This window comes from Notolepis coatsorum (assembly GCF_963971535.1).
Source record: "Notolepis coatsorum genome assembly, chromosome: 20".
In the NCBI taxonomy this organism is placed as follows: domain Eukaryota; kingdom Metazoa; phylum Chordata; class Actinopteri; order Aulopiformes; family Paralepididae; genus Notolepis; species Notolepis coatsorum.
Genome location: NC_140184.1, coordinates 64,305,944 through 64,326,275, shown reverse-complemented (window position 1 = coordinate 64,326,275; position 20,332 = coordinate 64,305,944). Strand labels below are relative to the sequence as shown.

At 40.7% G+C, this 20,332-nt stretch overlaps 1 protein-coding gene across 1 annotated transcript in view; it reads left to right on the top strand.

Moving 5' to 3' along the window:
- Nucleotides 1-3,780: 3,780 nt before the first annotated feature.
- Nucleotides 3,781-20,332, top strand: part of tead1b (TEA domain family member 1b) — a gene marked incomplete at its 5' end in the record, with an annotated part of 89,259 nt that continues 72,707 nt past the window's right edge. The window contains 2 exons of the mRNA XM_084337132.1: nucleotides 3,781-3,805; nucleotides 4,434-4,451. Of these exons, the coding sequence (XP_084193258.1) occupies nucleotides 3,781-3,805; nucleotides 4,434-4,451 (43 nt within the window). The remainder of the gene's footprint in view (nucleotides 3,806-4,433; nucleotides 4,452-20,332) is intronic.

The following is a 20,332-nucleotide window of genomic DNA, read 5'->3' as shown; positions in this document are numbered from 1 at the left end:
CGCATCTATTGACATCATGGCCGACCACTGGACCAGATGTGACTGTGGTCACACTCGCATTAAACCAGAGTGCTGCTGCAGGAAATGAGCACTTCTTAAAGAGAAGGGGGAAATACCTAGAGCGACGCAGTTAAGTATTGTTCTTGCCTTTCTAGGGACACAGTTAACACGTTTCATATGCCATTACTTAGATTAGCTTCCTTGTGTTTCATAATGCGGGACTTTGAATGTTTTTTTTTTGTTTGCATGCAAGCGGAGATGGAACACTGCTATATTCATGATACCTACTGATGCATTAATGACTACAGGAATGTACTTGGATCAAAAAGACCCACTGTGGAGAAGTTTTATCACATCAAAGGCACAAATAATTCTGGTTTAGTGAAATCAGGTTTAATGAAATATTATGAATTTAAATTAAATAATCTATTGCTGAAGGGCATAGTGACTATGTGGGGGAAACCTAACACGACCTCAAACAACATTGTTTCTACAACTTTTCATACCTCAAAGATGGACGGTCTTTTCTTATTCTTTAGTGAGTCAGCCTAATCTGAAGAACAAGAGTTGTAGAGGACTTCTTTTCCTTCTTCTTCTTCTTCTTCTTCTTCTTCTTCTTCTTCTTCTTCTTCTTCTTCTTCTTCTTCTTCTTCTTCTTCTTCTTCTTCTTCTTCTTCTTCTTCTTCTTCTTCTTCTTCTTCTTCTCTCAGGCAGTAGCCTCCAGCATCAGCAGTGAGGGAGGGTGTTCGGGTGGAGAACTGGAAGCAGGGTTGAATGGGTTTGGAGAGAGAGAGGAGATGAGGACAAGCCGGAACAGCAGCTGTGCAAACCCTACCTTCCTGGGACAGACTGAGAGAGAGGGGCTACTTTATAGACAGGCTAGTTAACTAGTCTGATCTCTCTCTCTCTCTCTCTCTCTCTCTCTCTCTCTCTCTCTCTCTCTCTCTCTCTCTCTCTCTCTCTCTCTCTCTCTCTCTCCCCCCTCTATTTCTCTCTCTCTCTCTCTCCCCCGTTCTCTTTTTTGTATCTCACTCACTCACTTACTCTTTATTTCTCCCTCTTTCTATATTTCTCTTTGTTATCTCACTCACTCACTCACTCACTCACTCACTCACTCACTCACTCACTCACTCACTCACTCACTCACTCACTCACTCACTCTTTATTTCTCTATCTGCCCTCTCCCTCTCTCTGTCTCTCTCTCCCTCTCTATATTGGGGTAATATTGAATCAGTATTATGGTGGTAGTACGAGTCACTGTTTTCACGGTGGTGCTCTTATTTTCTAATAATAAAATAATTGCTCAGGTTTCTACACTGTATTTACAGGTTACTGTCCTTACACATTTGAGGTTATTAAATGCTGATTAAATGGTTGACAGCGACAGAGTGCTTCCTGGGCATGTTCTCTATGCATCTGGCCTGCAGCGGACTGTGACGTGACACTCCACTATGGATGGGGGGGCTATTGTCACTCACACAGGCAGGACAGAGAGAGAGCCTGTCCTAGGACCCTTGGAAAAAGGATGCTATAGGCCTAATTGGATTTCTGACTGAATGAGGAATCAGTTGCAGGGGGGGGGGGGGGGGGGGCATGGGGTTCTTGAGGAGCCACTGGCTCATTGTGGGGCTGCTGTTGGGAGTGCCATTGATATGTCCCAGGACGTCTAGAGTCATTGAGATTCAGGCGGGGGGGGTTCAGTCTGGCGGGATGGGGGGGTGTTGGGTACTCGCTCCCCCAGCTGCCGAGCAGAGAGTCTTCTCCCGCGTTCACAATATAAATATCTCATCCTGTTTATCTCCACCAGGCGGAAGGAAGCCTGAGGGGAGATCATGTAATCGGTTGTGTGCGTGAGTCTGTCTGTCTGTATGTCTTTCTGTCCGCAGCTAATCTCGCAAACTACAGGGCTGATTTGGATGAGACGTTGCTAATAGGCCGGTAGCAGGCCAGGGACCTGGATTCTGGAATATCTTTCAAATTGGTTATTTGAATACATTTCTATAATTGTCCATTGAAAAACATTCAGTGTGAAGTTACACCTTTTGAACGCAAGAGGGCGACACTACACAGGTGCACTGATGATCATCTCTCTGGCACCTGTTCACAACATGCCATAGTGACCCTATTGTCGTTGATATACCTGCCGTTTGTTGTAGAGACTTATGGAATGACTTATGGAGTTTATTGCACCCAGATATTTGTAAAGGTTTATTCTGCCCAATACAGTGTAATTGTGTAATAGTGGCATCATAGTGTAATATCCCCCTGAAAGAAGCAACAATTGGGATTGGAGGATCAAGAAAAGAGGGTGGGGCTTGAGATAGGTCAACTTCAGGTAAGGATGTGAAAGTACAGTGTGGAGAGTATCTGAACCAGTCATGTCTGGGAGAAGGTGTAGGGCAGGGCTATTCAACTAAATTGTTCAGGGGGCCACATTGTCAGAAACCCAAGGGGCAAGGGGCCGGACTGCCACGGCGCCTCCCCGTGCTATGAATATATGTACACTTGACACAACACGCAACCACATTTTCACAACTTTTATTTAACTACATTGCAAAAGTAGTATACTTTTCAAAAAAAAGTGCTTCATTTATGTGCCACATCTGCAACATCTCCTGCAGAAAGTGCTTTATTTATGACTGTGCAACAACTGCAACATCTCCTCTTCAACATTTCAATATAAAAATAAAATAAAAAACAAACAAGTGCATGATGTGCATCTGAACATTCTGAACATCAACACTTGAACAAAAACACATTTATAGTGCAGCTGAGCTTATGAAAAAGTGCTTCATGTCTGTGCAACAACAGCAAATCACAGCATCTTATTAGCACTTATTGTCGACTCTTAACTCTCAAACATCAGGGGGGTGGGGGGCAGACAGGCCTAGCCTACATACACACATCTAAAGAGAGCGATTGCACTTCTTTGACTGGGCAATGGCAGAGAAAGAGGGTTCATAGGAAGTGAGGGCTACCCGCAAACAGTGATGCAAATGCTCATTTGTTAAGGAGGCACGTTGCTTGTTTTAATGGCATTCATGTGAGAGAAACTGGATTCACAGGTGTATGTTGAGCCAAACATTGTTAGCACAGATATTGCCAGCGTTTTTATTTTGGGGAATGTCTTGACATGAATACACTTTATCCAAAATGTTGTGGTGGATTCATTCTCAAGTGCCTGCTTCAGAGCAGATGATGCTTGCATGTCAATTATTTCAAGTTGCAGGAGACCTTCATCAATGTGAAGTGATGCAAGGAACTCTTGTCCTTTTGTGGAAATAGCAGCTACATTGGCAAATGGGTTGCTCACAAAATGCATCAATTATCTGGACATGTCAAATTCATCAAATCGACTTGCAAAGTTTTCCCTCAATTTATCAATGAAATCTGTCATTAATTGAGTGACTTTTGGCTCAATTGTGCGTGTTAATGTTGACATGAAAAAAAAATATTAAAAATATTTTTTTTCTTTTTTTTTTTAATTAAAAAAAAAAAAAATTATCATGTAATCTTTGGCGGGCCGGTCAGAATCATCCCGCGGGCCGGATCTGGCCCGCGGGCCGCCAGTTGAATAGCCCTGGTGTAGGGTAACGTGCAGACAGACGGTGAAGTAATACAGGGAAACGGGGCCGTGTCGGAATGAGAGGTCACTGGTTGCTGTCCCCCCTCCTCCCCATCACGCTGGGGCAGTAGTTCATCCCACTTCTCCAACTCCTAGAATGAGAGTTCAGGCTCTTGCCCCCCTCGTGGCTCTCATATCACATCACAGCTTTGAACATGCCGCATGATGACTGTTACGCAGGTAAGAGATCTTTGAGTTCCAGTAGTGGTGGCAAGTAAGGAGACGGAGAGGTGGTATAGCTCTTGAACAATTGAATCCTCTTTAATAGTAGAATTCAGAGCAGGCAGGAAAACAGGCAGACGCAGGACGTCAACTGAGAGAAGCACAAAACAATCTAAACTAAGTAATAGGAAAATGACAAGGAACAAGTACCGCCGCACTAGTCCTGGTACCGTCGAGAACTGGGTCTGAGAATCGCGAAGAGCCGACGAGGAACAGAAGAAAACGAGAGTTACTTAAGGTCAGCATTCCCAACATTCCACACGTTTCCACAGAGTGACAGCCAATCACAGGTGACATTCAATAATGCAATATGGAGGGAAAGTGACAGGTGACAGAATGGTAGCCGGGCTCTCGGGTCTAACAAGACCAGAGAACCCAGAACGTTACAATGACAGGACAGTAGGCCGCGCTCTACTACTGTAATTATTTGGATGCCAGGTTATTTCTTTCCTGAAATAAGTGCATCGTTTATAAATATAAAAAATTCTATCTTTGAATTTCAGGTTTAGCTGACAGTTGTATAAATGCCACGAGTATCCTGTCTTTGTGTAAATCTTGTATTTCTCAGCTCGTGTCTCTGTGTCAGATGTAATGCACCAGGATGGTGAGCTGTCACACTATGGATCCTTGTATGAAAGGTTCACGTCAGACAGCACTTTGAATGTAACAAAACGTCCACCATCCTACGCTATATTCTTCACTCAGTGGTTGGGCTTTTGTTACATTTGGATTGCAGAGTGGGCCTTTAATGTGGACAGTCACCATTTTTAGATGCAAATCACCACTATTATCATCAATGTCGCTAACTCACTAATTCATGCAGTCATTCATTCATTATTTCATTCATTCAGTCACTCACTCACACTCAGTCACTCTACCCCCTAGTGCAGGGGTCAGCAACCTTTACTATCAAAAGAGCCACTTTTCCCCCGTCCCACAAAATAAAATGCTCAGGGAGCCGCACAACCTATTTACCCTTAAAATGAAGATAACACAGTGTATAACGTTTTATATATCCCCAAGCATACCCCACATTTAGCATAAAACGCCTGACAATTGCATACCCAAAGTAATTTGCAATGTATTATACTTTATACTTATAGCACACAGTTTGTTGCATTAATGGGATTATAAAGCAACAAAAAGAAAATGTTTGACTTTTTAATTGCTGTTTTTACCTGTTATAACAAAGGAAAACCTCAAACTCTTATGAAGAGGAGAAAAAATACTGGCTGTGTAGACCTGTTTTTTAATAAAAAACAGAAGAGGAGACAAAACACTGGTGTCTGTAGACCAACTTTGAAATAAAACCCTGAACTATTCAGAGTTCAGAGTTCAGAGTTTTTTATTTGCCACATGGAATAATACAATCATAGTTTCTTCATTAAAAAATCATAAATAGCCATTCCATGGACAAAAGGAGCAGGAAGAAGAATAAATCTTATAATTACCTGCCCCTTATTCCTAAACTAACATGTATTTTCTTAATGGTCGGCGTATAACCTTATTTACACAAATAATCATTTATACCATTATAAAAGAAACACAATCCACAGTTAAACAAGAAAAATTTAAATAATAATAATAATGATAAAGAATAAAAAAGAAAAGAAAGAGAAGAGAAAGAAAAAAAAAGATCTCACCATTCAGATCACATTTTGATTTTCATACTGACTAAATTTTTTTTTTTTATACATTTTTTTGAATTGATAAACACTGTTACATCCCTTAAGCTCGCTATGGAGAGAATTCCATAACTTTACACCAATAACTGAAGGACACATCTGTTTAAGTGTGGTACGTGCAAACTGATGTTTAAAATTGTATTTTCTCCTACTAAACTCACTTTCTAAATGAAAAATATTTTGTAGTTTTTCTGGCAGTGTATTATTTCTTGCCCTAAACATAATTAACATTGTTTGAAACTTAACCATGTCTTCAAGTTTAATTATTCTAGATTTAATAAATAATATATTTGTGTGTTCTCGATAACTCACTTTATGTGTGATTCTTACAGCCCTCTTCTGTAGTATATATAATGGTTTTATATTTGTCCCATAAGTATTCCCCCATACTTCAACACAATAACTGATATAAGGTGAGATGAGTGAGCAGTAGAGTGTTCTCATTGCCTCATACTCTAACACATCCTTTACTTTATTCATAACAAAAATACTCTTGGACATCTTTTTTTTAACGTGTGCTATGTGCGATTTCCATGTTAATTTATCATCCATAATCACACCAAGAAAACGAAATTCATTAACTCTCTCTATATCAGCTCCATCTATGGTCAGTACTATATTTTCATCTAGTTTTCGATTGCCAAAAATCATAAATTTTGTTTTTTTCAGATTCAGTGATAGCTTATTTACATCAAACCATTTCTTTAGCTTTGTCATTTCATACACAATATATTCAGCTAGTTCCTTTAAATTATTTCCAGAACAAAAAAAATTTGTATCATCAGCAAACAAGACAAACTGTAATAGTTTTGAAACATCACAAATATCATTAATATATAAAAGAAAGAGTTTGGGCCCCAAAACCGAACCTTGCGGTACCCCACATTCAATCTTCATGAGCTCAGATTTGACATCTGCCAACTGCACATATTGTTGCCTATTGTGGAGATAACTACTCAACCATTCAAGAACCATTCCTCTCACACCATATGAACGTAATTTGGAAATTAGAATATTATGATCTAAGGTATCAAATGCCTTTTTTAAATCAATAAACACCCCTATTGTTAATTTCCTTTTATCTGTTGCTGTTGTTATTTCTTCAATAATATTCATTAAGGCAGTCGCTGTTGATCTGTTTTGCCTAAAGCCATACTGGCTTTCGCTCAGCAGTTTATTCTTTTCCACAAAACCATCTAACTTATGCGAAAATAGTTTTTCAAGCACTTTCGAGAACTGTGAGAGCAATGACACTGGTCTATAGTTAGTGAAGCTGTGCTTATCTCCTACTTTGTAAAGTGGGATCACTTTTGCTACCTTCATCCTGTCTGGAAAAATACCTGTCTGAAAAGAAAGATTACAAATATAACAGAGAGGTTTGATTATACAATCAATTGTCTTCTTCACTATAATCATATCTATCCCATCACTGTCAATGGATGTCTTATTCTTTGATTTTAATACAATGGACATGATTTCTGCTTCACTGACATTTCCTAAAAACATAGACTGCAGTACTTTACTATCTCCTCTCCATCCTTCCTGTAATGGTTCATCGTGTTTTTGAATGGCATCTGCCAAATTTGGCCCCACATTCACAAAAAAATAGTTGAATTCATTAACCACCTCATTCATGTTTTTTATAGTCTTACTATTACTAATGAAATGGCTAGGCATTTTTATGGACGCTGATTTATTTCCCATTACCTTATTTAGAATGTCCCATGTGCCCTTTATATTATTTTTATTTTCGCCTAACAATCTATTGTAATAATCTTTCTTGGCCCGTCTCATAATGAATACTAACTTATTCTTATACACTTTGTATTTAGTTTCAGCAGCCTTTTTTCTACATTTGATAAAATCTCTATACAGTTTGTTTTTCTTTTTACATGCATTCTCTAACCCCTTTGTTATCCATGGTTTTCTATTGTCATTACTTCTTTGTTTATGTTGAACCATTGGGCAGTGCCTATCGTAAAGTGTCCGATAGATATCCAAAAAAGTATTGTAAGCAGCATTGACGTGTTCTACATAGACCCCCTTCCATTCCTCATTCAAAAGATCATTCCTGAACATGTTTACAGCATCATCCCTTCTTAACCTTTTATATCTGTACCCATCCTCCTCATTTGTTCTCTTCAATTGACAATCAAAAGTAACAAAAACAGGTAAGTGGTCACTTATATCATTTATGACTAATCCACTTATGATGTTATCCTTAAAGCTATTAATAAAAATATTATCTATTAATGTAGCAGAGGTTTCTGTTATTCTACTTGGCTTGCTGATCAGTGGATATAACCCTCTTCCATACAATAATTCAAGAAAATCTGCTGAAGCCTTGTGCTTAGAAACCTTTAGTAGGTCAATATTATAATCTCCACAAATAATAAATGTCTTATTTCCGTTTACCCTACTCAACAAATCATCCAATGTATCTGTAAATGTTTCTATCTTTGACCCAGGTCTCCTGTATATACAAGTAACAATTATATTGCTTATTTTTTCCATTTCGATTTCAGGTATATTTGAGTCCTTCCTTTATTTGTGGAACATTTATAAAATAAAAGTAGTCCACTTTGAAAAAAGACTACCATGTGTACTGTAGACCTACTTTGAAATAAAACACAGAAAAGGAGAAAAAACACTTGCATCTGTAAACCTACTTTGAAATAAAACCCTGAACTATGCAGCTCTATTAGAGTCCTTCCCTTATTTGTGGAAAAAAGTACATTTTTCGTTGTTCGCAAATTTCGCACCACATATCAGGCATACAGGTAAGCCTTTTGTTGACTAAATATCTTAGTTGATGAAATATTTGTTCATTTCAGTGTCACAGTATGATATCGATATCCAATTTTTTTTATTTTTTTTATTTTTTTTGGGCCAGGGAGCCACAGCTGATTGGCTAAAGAGCCGCAGGTTGCCGACCACTGCCCTAGTGGCATCCCACAAGCACTAGGTTGACATCAATGTCAAGCACACTTCCACACAACGTGTACCCATGTCACAGTAACATTAGTGCAATTGCAAGACAGCACTCTGAGTCCTGTTTTCTTTTAGTAGCTTATCACAGTAATGTTAATGCAACTGTAAGACAACACTGTGGGGCGAATTCACAAAGGGTTTGAGCAGCTTTTTCTGACGCTATGCCGGCGCAAATAGCTCTGAAACACAGTTTGCTATTCACAAAGAAAGCGCAAAGGGTGAAATACGGTGGTAATTGCGTTGCCCTCAGCATTGCGTCTGTGCTATTTGCGGGTATTTAAATGAGGTCAATAGGGGCGGAACATGTGCCCCTTTCTATGCAAATGAGCCTCGTCCAAAAACACTCCCAATTCACAAAGGTTGGCGCTAAATTGCCACGCGCAGTTATTTACGTCTTGAGAGATTTGGTGGTAACTTAGCACATTTATAAAGGGGTGTCATTGCCAGTGTCTCAGGTGATCATGGCAGCAGTAATTGTTGCCAGGCGAAGGCATCGTAATGCCAGGCGTGCTCGTGGAAGAGACCGAAATAACCCGGAGCCACAGGTTTCCAGCTCAAGCTATTCTTGATCTACTGGATGAAAACAAGGATGATATTGAGCCAGCCACCCAGAGATCCCATGCATGTTACGGTTTGGATAGGTGTGTTGAACCCAGGTGCAGTGTAGAACAGACACGACGAGAGACAACTAAACTACCGTAATTCCTCTAATAGTAACCGGGTCTCAAATACAAGCCGGGTCTCTATTAATGGCCGGGTGCGCTCTTGAGCTAAGCAATTATAAGCCGGCCTCCTAATACAAGCCGGGTTACTAATATACTGAGCTGCATACTGAGCTAGTTACTTGATTTCACTTTGAAAACGTTGAAATGACCAGTGACCACCTGTAATTGCACTGTTTACTATTTCATACAGTACTTGGTTTCAATAAATGAACCCAGTACATTTTACTGGGTTCAAACTGACACAAAATGTTGATTTATTCATTATGATCCGTTTGAAAATTTGAAATATAGGCCTCCCTCTTATACAGGCCTCCTCCTAATACAAGCCTGGTACCCGCTACAGTTGAAACAAATACAAGCCGGGGTTACTATTAGAGGAATTACGGTATACACACCAGGTACCAATAGAGCAATCAGGGCAGATAGACAGGTAATTACCATCGGGTAACCTAGGGCTTTTGCTCCCAGATGAGACGTTACAATGCAATCTTATTTATTATTTAAATATAGTTATTTTACGTTGTCGGCTTCCCCAATGTTGTCGGCGCTATTGATTGATTTTGTAACGAGATTTTGATTTAGCATCATGTTGCAATTTTTATTTATGGTATGCATTGTGCTTGCTGCTTGTTTTATTATGTCTTCATTATATAAAGCACTTTGAACTGCAATCCTTGTGCTATATAAATAACATTCATTATTATTATTATTATTATTGACTGCACTCACATTCCAATTGTACCACCAAGCGAAAACGAACATGTTTTTGAAATAGGAAGCAAACGTATTCAATCAACACAGGTAGTGTGCAACGCCAGTAATATATTAATAACGAATGTGGTTGTGGAATCCCCTGGGTCCACTTGCCGTGCGTAATCCTGCCAACGTTGGAGAGGCGGCGTACAATCGGGCTCACATTGGAATGTGCGCATTTGATCGAGTGCACATTTGGCATCTTAAAAAGCCGGCTTAGATGCCTGGATCGTTGTGGTGGGGGGGGCAATGCTATATATTCCCCCTAAAGCACATCACTCCTTTGGGTGCTGCATGGGTTAGGTAATAATCACAATAAAGAGAATAGAGCCTGCACGCTCATATACTCCAGAATAAACTTTTAATTTATAACGTTTCGTCAGGTCCACGAGGAGTAGATGCTGGAAACACGGCCAATGAAAAGTTTATTCTGGAGTATATGATAATTATCTTAACTAAACATTAAATACAACTTTCTCACTCAGAAAAAGACAATATTTTTACTGGCACAGTGCCTAACTTTGGTCTAAAGATTCAGCACCATGGACAGGTCTGCTCAAAATTATTTATTTGGGGATGACATCAGAATCAGAAAGGTCTTTATTGCCAAGTAGTTTTCACAGACAAGGAATTTGCTTTGGTCGTTTTCAGTGCGACATTAGCGGACAGACATTAACAGACAGATAATGCAATAAAGAGGTGGAGTAAAATTGTATTAAATATGAACTAAGTTAAGCACAATAGAATAGAATAGAATTATGAAATAAAATATAGGCCAGGGCTGGACAACTGTAAATAAAGAGGTTGAATAAAATTAAATGGGATATAAACTAAATTAAATATAGCACAACAGAATATAGTACAATTATAAGTACAAATTAAATAGGAATAGGACATGACAAACAAATGCAATGACAAAAGATAGTGACAAAAACAAAGGATGCAATGTGTCATGAAAATACAAATTAAGCAAGCTCTAGACCAGTGGTTCTCAAACGTTTTACACCAAGTACCACCTGAGAACGTACCACCATATGACCGATGTTAAAATACAGTCTATTCAGCTATGCACAGTTCACGCAGGAGGCAAATGTATTCCTAATACCATTATTTATTGTTAACTTTTGTCAGACACAGCCACAATGTACAAAGGGGTAGCACTAGAACTAGCAAACGCTTCCACACAACTCATACAATGCAAGGGGCATTGAGAACATTGAGTTGAAACATTGAAAGTGAGAAAATTAAGAACAACTGTATTTCAGCAAATGTACTTAATTCTCTCTCTCTCTTTCTCTCTCACTCTCTCTCTCTCTCTCTCTCTCACACAGCAAGCAATTGTCCTTCATTCTCTCTCTCACACACACACACACACACACACACACACACATACACACACACACACACACACACACACACACACACACACACACACACACACACACACACACACACACACACACACACACACACACACACACACACACACACACACACACACACACACACATGGTGTTGTCCATTGACAACGCACATAAGCAGGGCCGGACTGGGGAAATAATGTCAGATTTAACAACAACTCTTTTCAGAAAAGTGGGAGTATTTCAAGTGGTTGTTCCCCACTTAGGTTATCTAACGATCACGCCACCACAACTAGAAACACTGGCCTGGCCTGCTTCTAAGTTCAGTGACCTGAAAAAAAAAAAAAAAAAATTATAATTCTTTTTTATTTTTATTAAATTGTTTCAAGTACCACCAGCAGTACCACCAAGTACCACTAGTGGTACACGTACCACAGTTTGAGAACCACTGCGCTATACATTACGAAGTAAACAAAATACAATACAAAATAAACTAAATACAAATGGCAAAGAATACTGTTATGTCTATGCCTTATTTTGGGTTTATTTTCCCCCTTCCTGATATCTGCCAACAGCGCTGTCAGGTGCAAACTGCTCCGCGAGCCAACTGCGCTGGAGCAAATCAGGAGAAAACTGCACACCTATGGGCGTGTTTGCGCTAGTATATCATCCGCGCAATATCTTTAGTGAATGGCTCGCAAAGATGGAGCAGATTGCGCGCGCTAATCGCACGCATTTAACCCTCCAGTCACCCTTGTCGCAATTTTCCCTAACCCTAACCCCCTAACCCTAACCTTAACCCTAACCCTAATTAAAAAAATGGTTAAAATCCTGAAAATGAATAAATATTCTATATGTATGGTGAGGACTGAAGTTAATAATGATATTCATGAAAAAGAAATTGAACAATACATGAAAAATATATGTTTTACTGAGATCGCAGTTTTCGGCAAAGGGCTAAAGGTGTGATTTTTTTTAAAGGTTGACTCAAGGGTTAAGGGTGCTATTAGCGCCGCGCAATCCATTCTTTGTGAATTTGCCCCTGAGTCCTGTTTATTTTTAGTAGCTTATCACAGTAACGTTACTACAACTGTAAGACAACACTCTGAGTCCTGTTTTCTTTTAGTAGCTTATCACAGTAACATTAGTGCAACTGTGGAGCGGCTACGTGGCGTAGTGGGCAAGGCGCTCGCCACGAAATGCTGGAGACGCTGGGCTCGTCAGTTCGAGCCCAGCGCTCCACATTTGCTTTCAGTTTAGCTGGTCGTCCGTACTAATACACATTGGCCGTATTAGGGGGTGGGAAACTGATGGGTGGGGATCGGGCGTTGTGGACATCGACTCCTACAGGTCGGTTGGTGCGCCTGCGCAGTAGAATCAGGAAGTGTCGGGGGCAGCGTGAGCCTCCCACGCGTTACTTCTCGACACTGAGAGATCGAGCTGCGCAGGTGAAAAGATGCGACTGCTGTTACCTCAAGTACCGGAGGGGACTTGTGCTATGTATGACTTAGTCCACATTGCAGCCGGCTTGTGGGAGGCAAGAAACAGCGTCCGTGACAGGGGAGGGTTGAATTGGATGATACGAAATTGGGATGGGAGAAAAATATAGAAAAATGGGAGAAAAAGTGGATAAAAAAAAACATTAGTGCAACTGTAAGACAACACTCTGAGTCCTGTTTACTTTTAGTAGCTTATCGTGGTAACGTTAGTGCAACTGTAAGACAGCACTCTGAGTCTGAAGCTCATGGCTTATCACAGTAACGTTAGCTCAAGTAAAGCTCATGGCTTATCACAGTAACGTTAGCTCAAGTAAAGCTCATGGCTTATCACAGTAACGCTAGCCCAAGTAAAGCTCATGACTTATCACAGTAACGCTAGTACTACTGCTGTGCCATTGTTTTGCTTAATGTAGAACGCTTTGTATTTATGACACGACATGCAAGTGCAAAGAGTGGAAAGAGGGTAGAAAGAATGCCGGCAGGCCAAGAGCCACTGTGCCTCTTTCTTTCTTTTCACAGCCTTGTAAAAATAATGAATAATTCAACAGTAAGCAAGCTTTCAGCTGGCCATTTGTGCGCTTTGATCTAGGAATCAGGCGTTTGCATGAATGCCTTTATTGTCATGTTCTGTGTACACAGTGTGTGAATTATTGAACATAGTGAAGGCCCGGCTTCATCTAGTAAAGTTTACAGTGCAGACCTGCTGGGTGAGCAGGCTCGAGTTGAAAAGCCCCAGATGTTGTTTCTTTTTCCAGGGGAGTCACGTGACCGGGTTCACCCAGCCTGGCCTCACCTCAGTGTTCTGCGTGAGAAGAGCCTTGGGGTCAAACTCCCCCCTGGGCCCTACCTTTAGTAGCCCCCCCTCCTTCCCTCTCCTCACCCCACACACACACACACACACACACACACACACACACACACACACACACACACAGGGAACAAAATTAACTTTTTGACTTACCAGCCATTTGGCTGGTAGATTTAAAAAACTACCAGCCAGGCAGATTTTTTACCAGCCAAAAATTAAAAATAGCTTTTTAGTATATCGCCATGTGTTATTATTACTATATAATACTCTCATATGCTATTTTCAATTAATATCATAAACAACATAAGGAATATTAGCATAATTTTGAGTGGACTGAAGGAATGAGTCAGCGTTAATAGTTTTAAATGCAAATAATTTATTGAAACATAGAAGTGGGGTCGGGGACACACACACACTGTTTCAACTCACCACCCCTGCATCATATTGTAGTCTAGTCTGTCTTCAAACTTCCACTCCTCTCGAAACCTTTTTATATTTGAATATCAACATTATCTGTGCATCCTCAGTAATCCTCAGTTTACTACAATATACTCCTCTCCTGAGTCCTGACTAGTGACTTCATCGTCTTTCCAAACGCACGCACACACACAGAAAGGGAGAGTGCCCCCCCCCCCCATTTCCCTTTCCCCAGTCCACACTGTCTGCTGTTCTCTATGGCTCTGCCGCTGATCAGGATTAGCTTGTTAGCTTACGCTAACATAACGTTCATTTCGGGCGATGTGGGCATAAAGGAATGGCGACGATGCAATGCATGTTAGATGCATTTGACCCGTTGTGAGAAGAAGAAAAAACCACAGACTTATTTCGGCTCGCAAAATAGGCGCACTGCTGTGTAGCTCTGCTCTCAGGGAACAAACTTAACTTTTTAACTTACCAGCCATTTGGCTGGTAGATTTTAAAAACGACCAGCCAGGCAGATTTTTTACCAGCCATTGGCGATTGGCTGGTACTTATTTTGTTCCCTGCACACACACACACACACACACACACACACACACACACACACACACACACACACACACACACACACACACACACCATGTTGTTGTCCATTGACAACGCACATAAGCAGGGCCGGACTGGGGAAATAATGTCAGATTTAACAACAACTCTTTTCAGAAAAGTGGGAGTATTTCAAGTGGTTGTTCCCCACTTAGGTTATCTAACGATCACGCCACCACAACTAGAAACACTGGCCTGGCCTGCTTCTAAGTTCAGTGACCTGAAAAAAAAAAAAAAAAAATTATAATTCTTTTTTATTTTTATTAAATTGTTTCAAGTACCACCAGCAGTACCACCAAGTACCACTAGTGGTACACGTACCACAGTTTGAGAACCACTGCGCTATACATTACGAAGTAAACAAAATACAATACAAAATAAACTAAATACAAATGGCAAAGAATACTGTTATGTCTATGCCTTATTTTGGGTTTATTTTCCCCCTTCCTGATATCTGCCAACAGCGCTGTCAGGTGCAAACTGCTCCGCGAGCCAACTGCGCTGGAGCAAATCAGGAGAAAACTGCACACCTATGGGCGTGTTTGCGCTAGTATATCATCCGCGCAATATCTTTAGTGAATGGCTCGCAAAGATGGAGCAGATTGCGCGCGCTAATCGCACGCATTTAACCCTCCAGTCACCCTTGTCGCAATTTTCCCTAACCCTAACCCTAACCCTAATTAAAAAAATGGTTAAAATCCTGAAAATGAATAAATATTCTATATGTATGGTGAGGACTGAAGTTAATAATGATATTCATGAAAAAGAAATTGAACAATACATGAAAAATATATGTTTTACTGAGATCGCAGTTTTCGGCAAAGGGCTAAAGGTGTGATTTTTTTTAAAGGTTGACTCAAGGGTTAAGGGTGCTATTAGCGCCGCGCAATCCATTCTTTGTGAATTTGCCCCTGAGTCCTGTTTATTTTTAGTAGCTTATCACAGTAACGTTACTACAACTGTAAGACAACACTCTGAGTCCTGTTTTCTTTTAGTAGCTTATCACAGTAACATTAGTGCAACTGTGGGGCGGCTACGTGGCGTAGTGGGCAAGGCGCTCGCCACGAAATGCTGGAGACGCTGGGCTCGTCAGTTCAAGCCCAGCGCTCCACATTTGCTTTCAGTTTAGCTGGTCGTCCGTACTAATACACATTGGCCGTATTAGGGGGTGGGAAACTGATGGGTGGGGATCGGGCGTTGTGGACATCGACTCCTACAGGTCGGTTGGTGCGCCTGCGCAGTAGAATCAGGAAGTGTCGGGGGCAGCGTGAGCCTCCCACGCGTTACTCCTCGCCACTGAGAGATCGAGCTGCGCAGGTGAAAAGATGCGACTGCTGTTACCTCAAGTACCGGAGGGGACTTGTGCTATGTATGACTTAGTCCACATTGCAGCCGGCTTGTGGGAGGCAAGAAACAGCGTCCGTGACAGGGGAGGGTTGAATTGGATGATACGAAATTGGGATGGGAGAAAAATATAGAAAAATGGGAGAAAAAGTGGATAAAAAAAAACATTAGTGCAACTGTAAGACAACACTCTGAGTCCTGTTTACTTTTAGTAGCTTATCGTGGTAACGTTAGTGCAACTGTAAGACAGCACTCTGAGTCTGAAGCTCATGGCTTATCACAGTAACGTTAGCTCAAGTAAAGCTCATGGCTTATCACAGTAACGTTAGCTCAAGTAAAGCTCATGGCTTATCACAGTAACGTTAGCCCAAGTAAAGCTCATGGCTTATCACAGTAACGCTAGTACTACTGCTGTGCCATTGTTTTGCTTAATGTAGAACGCTTTGTATTTATGACACGACATGCAAGTGCAAAGAGTGGAAAGAGGGTAGAAAGAATGCCGGCAGGCCAAGAGCCACTGTGCCTCTTTCTTTCTTTTCACAGCCTTGTAAAAATAATGAATAATTCAACAGTAAGCAAGCTTTCAGCTGGCCATTTGTGCGCTTTGATCTAGGAATCAGGCGTTTGCATGAATGCCTTTATTGTCATATTCTGTGTACACAGTGTGTGAATTATTGAACATAGTGAAGGCCCGGCTTCATCTAGTAAAGTTTACAGTGCAGACCCGCTGGGTGAGCAGGCTCGAGTTGAAAAGCCCCAGATGTTGTTTCTTTTTCCAGGGGAGTCACGTGACCGGGTTCACCCAGCCTGGCCTCACCTCAGTGTTCTGCGTGAGAAGAGCCTTGGGGTCAAACTCCCCCCTGGGCCCTACCTTTAGTAGCCCCCCCTCCTTCCCTCTCCTCACCCCCCACACACACACACACACACACACACACACACACACACACATTTTAATACTTTATTTGGTTCCACAAATTATATTACATAAACAGGGAATCAAATGTATCGGGGCCAAGCAGCACTGAACACTTAAGGGTACACATAGCACCTCCTTCTCCACGTGGCTAAGCTGCCAATAATAGATAGCTGAGACAGAGCAATATTTGGCAATTTGTTTGGCTTTTCTTTTAGACATTGCAGCAATTCTCAGACCGGTCATGGTGGATTTGTGTACATGGCCAAGACTTCCGAACACAAGTACACCATATCTACACCTATACCCAAGGTCAGTCATCACACTGAGCAGTGGTTGGTATTTGATATACTTGTCCCGGAAGGCCTGGTCCATGTACAGGTCAAAGGTACAGCCTACTTCTATGACCAGCACCTCTCCGTGGCTGGTGTCAACAAAAACAACGTCCGGTGTATTGGGTATGTTAGCAAAAACATCGTTGGTAAGGCCAAACCACTCTGGTTTCACTCTGGCATGTTTGTACATTGTTGCACTAGATGGTGATATGTTCCGTACCGCATCAGACACAATGTCCACAATACGGTCATGACGAGCGATGTACAGGTGTTTGTATGCATTACATCCGTTTGTTATGTGTGCAATGGATTCTAGGTGTTGTGAATCCTGATGGTTTAAACAGAATGGACTGTGAGTTTGAGGATACCAAGTGGACAGATTGTATTGGGTGGGTAATACCTGCAGTCTTGCTTTGATGGTAAATTTTAAAACATCCTCACCAACAGCGGCGTTCTTATACACTGAGTGTGAGACTGAGTGGTCAGCAAACTCCAAACAAGCTAGTTTGCCCTGTAGTCTGAGTCCACACCAGTGCTGCCTGATCTCAGACTGCTTCATGCTAAGCAGAACCCTCCTTGCAGAGTCTCTGTGCAGTTCAACAATCTCTTCCTGCGGTGTTGTGATGTTGGCCTTCACAACCACACAAGTCAAGTCAAGTCAAGAACACTTAAGGGTCTGTGATAAGTTCATCAGAGACAGGGACTTCATTCTGACTTCATTCTCACCCCACACACACACACACACACACACACACACACACACACACACACACACACACACACACACACACACACACACACACACACAGAACCACAGATGTCTAGGTGTGGCAGACATATGCACACAGCCAGGTGTCACAGGCACAATGACCTTGTATGACTGTGAACACGTGTGTATCTTATTATGTAGTTCAGTGATATAGTTTGTTTTCTTTATTTAACCTGTAAGAGACTGTAAAATAAGGTTCTGTCAGAACTTACTTGTGGGCATATTATTTGATAGGCAATTATTGGTAACGTTATTAGAAGGTAATGTCTTTTGTTAGTTGAGTTAATGAATATGTTATTGGATGGAGTAATTCATTTGGAATATATTTGTATGCAGAGACTGACTATCCCTCTGACAAACACTGTTAATGGCAGTAACATGTGGTGCTGGTTGAGTTAGGTGCCAGTTAGGTGTCAGGTGCCAGTTAGGGTACCTTGTGTATACTGCACCTTGTGTATACTGTTTACATTTACTTTTACTCATAGTAGCCTATATATTCAGATTAAACATTTGTATTGCCTATATTTATTGAGAGTAATGTATAACCAATAGGGCATACAGACCCTCATCTGCACCTTTGTTTACACTGTTTACTTCTCGTGTTTTTATATTGCCTATATTTATGTCTTTCTGATATTACCCTGCCCATACCTGTACCTCCCCTCCCCCCTCCCGCTATGATGCCCACATTTCCCCAAGGGTATCAATAAAGGAATATCTTATCTTATCTTATCACTACCTACTGTAGACTAACCCTGCCTATAATTTTGTAAGCAGAGCGCAATCCCTTCATCTATCCATTATTACACAAAAAACAGGCAGGTCTAACCCAATCTACAGCACGGACAGGCTCAAGACACATCTCCCGACAGCTACAATTGACACGTGCACCATGCTTGTTTTATACCTTGCATTCATCACTCTCATGCCGCTTCTATCACATTATTTGATCCCTGCACTGAGAGAAGATTTGAAAATGCCTTTTTACTGCTTTAAAAGTAAGAAGAACCTCCATATGAATACATTTGCAGTGCATTGAGGTTACTTAGTGAAATAAACAGGCAAGACCTTTCATTGAGAATGAGATGAAGGGAGAACATGTTTGATTGTGTTAAGGATAAGGACTTGCTTGGCGTGGAGAGGGAAAGCAGGCCCATGGTAGTGGTTGCGTACAGCTGGACACATAATTAGAGTGCCTCCTTACCTATAATTTGTGTAATAGTTTTGGGTTGGCGGCATGTTATTATCATATGAAAAGGCTAAGCAGGGGTCATTGTGCATCTCTGTGGCAATTAGAGCCGAGTTGAGGGCAGAAGAATGTTTGGGGCGTTATTAATTGGAAGTCTCTACAAAGCCATGCTTTAATTATAATTTAGTGAGAGCAGCACTGTTTTAAAATGAATATACTTCCGTTGTCATTATTTCCTGTAACAGTATGACTGTCTCGTTCTGCTTCCTTTCATAGCGTGAGGCTTTGAATAGAATGGGATTCAATTAGATTAATTTGAAGGGCTGTGCCGTGCAAAGCTTTCTCATGCTAATGTGACATGGTGTTCGGACATGGAAATGGAATCTGGTTTGTTTATTTGCCTGCTGTGATATGCATGCCCTTGGAATTAGATTATGGAGCATTTCTATCTATCTATCTATCTATCTATCTATCTATCTATCTATCTATCTATCTATCTATCTATCTATCTATCTATCTATCTATCTATCTATCTATCTATCTATCTATCTATCTATCTATCTATCTATCTATCTATCTATCTATCTATCTATCTATCTATCTATCTATCTATCTATCTATCTATCTATCTATCTATCTATCTATCTATCTATCTATCTCTATCTATCTATCTATCTATCTATCTATCTATCTATCTATCTATCTATCTATCTATCTATCTATCTATCTATCTATCTATCTATCTATCTATCTATCTATCTATCTATCTGTCTGTCTGTCTGTCTGTCTGTCTGTCTGTCTGTCTGTCTGTCTGTCTGTCTGTCTGTCTGTCTGTATGTCTGTCTGTCTGTCTGTCTGTCTGTCTGTCTGTCTGTCTATCTATCTATCTATCTATCTATCTATCTATCTATCTATCTACTGTATCTATCTGTCTGTCTGTCTGTCTTTTATCGACTCTATAAATATAACTTTTCACCTCCATCTATTTTAATAGTGAATATAGCCACACGCAGCAACTCGTATTATTGTAAAATATTGGAATGCTTTAAGTTCAAAGATGAGGTTTTAACCCTCACAGCAAGTTACTGTA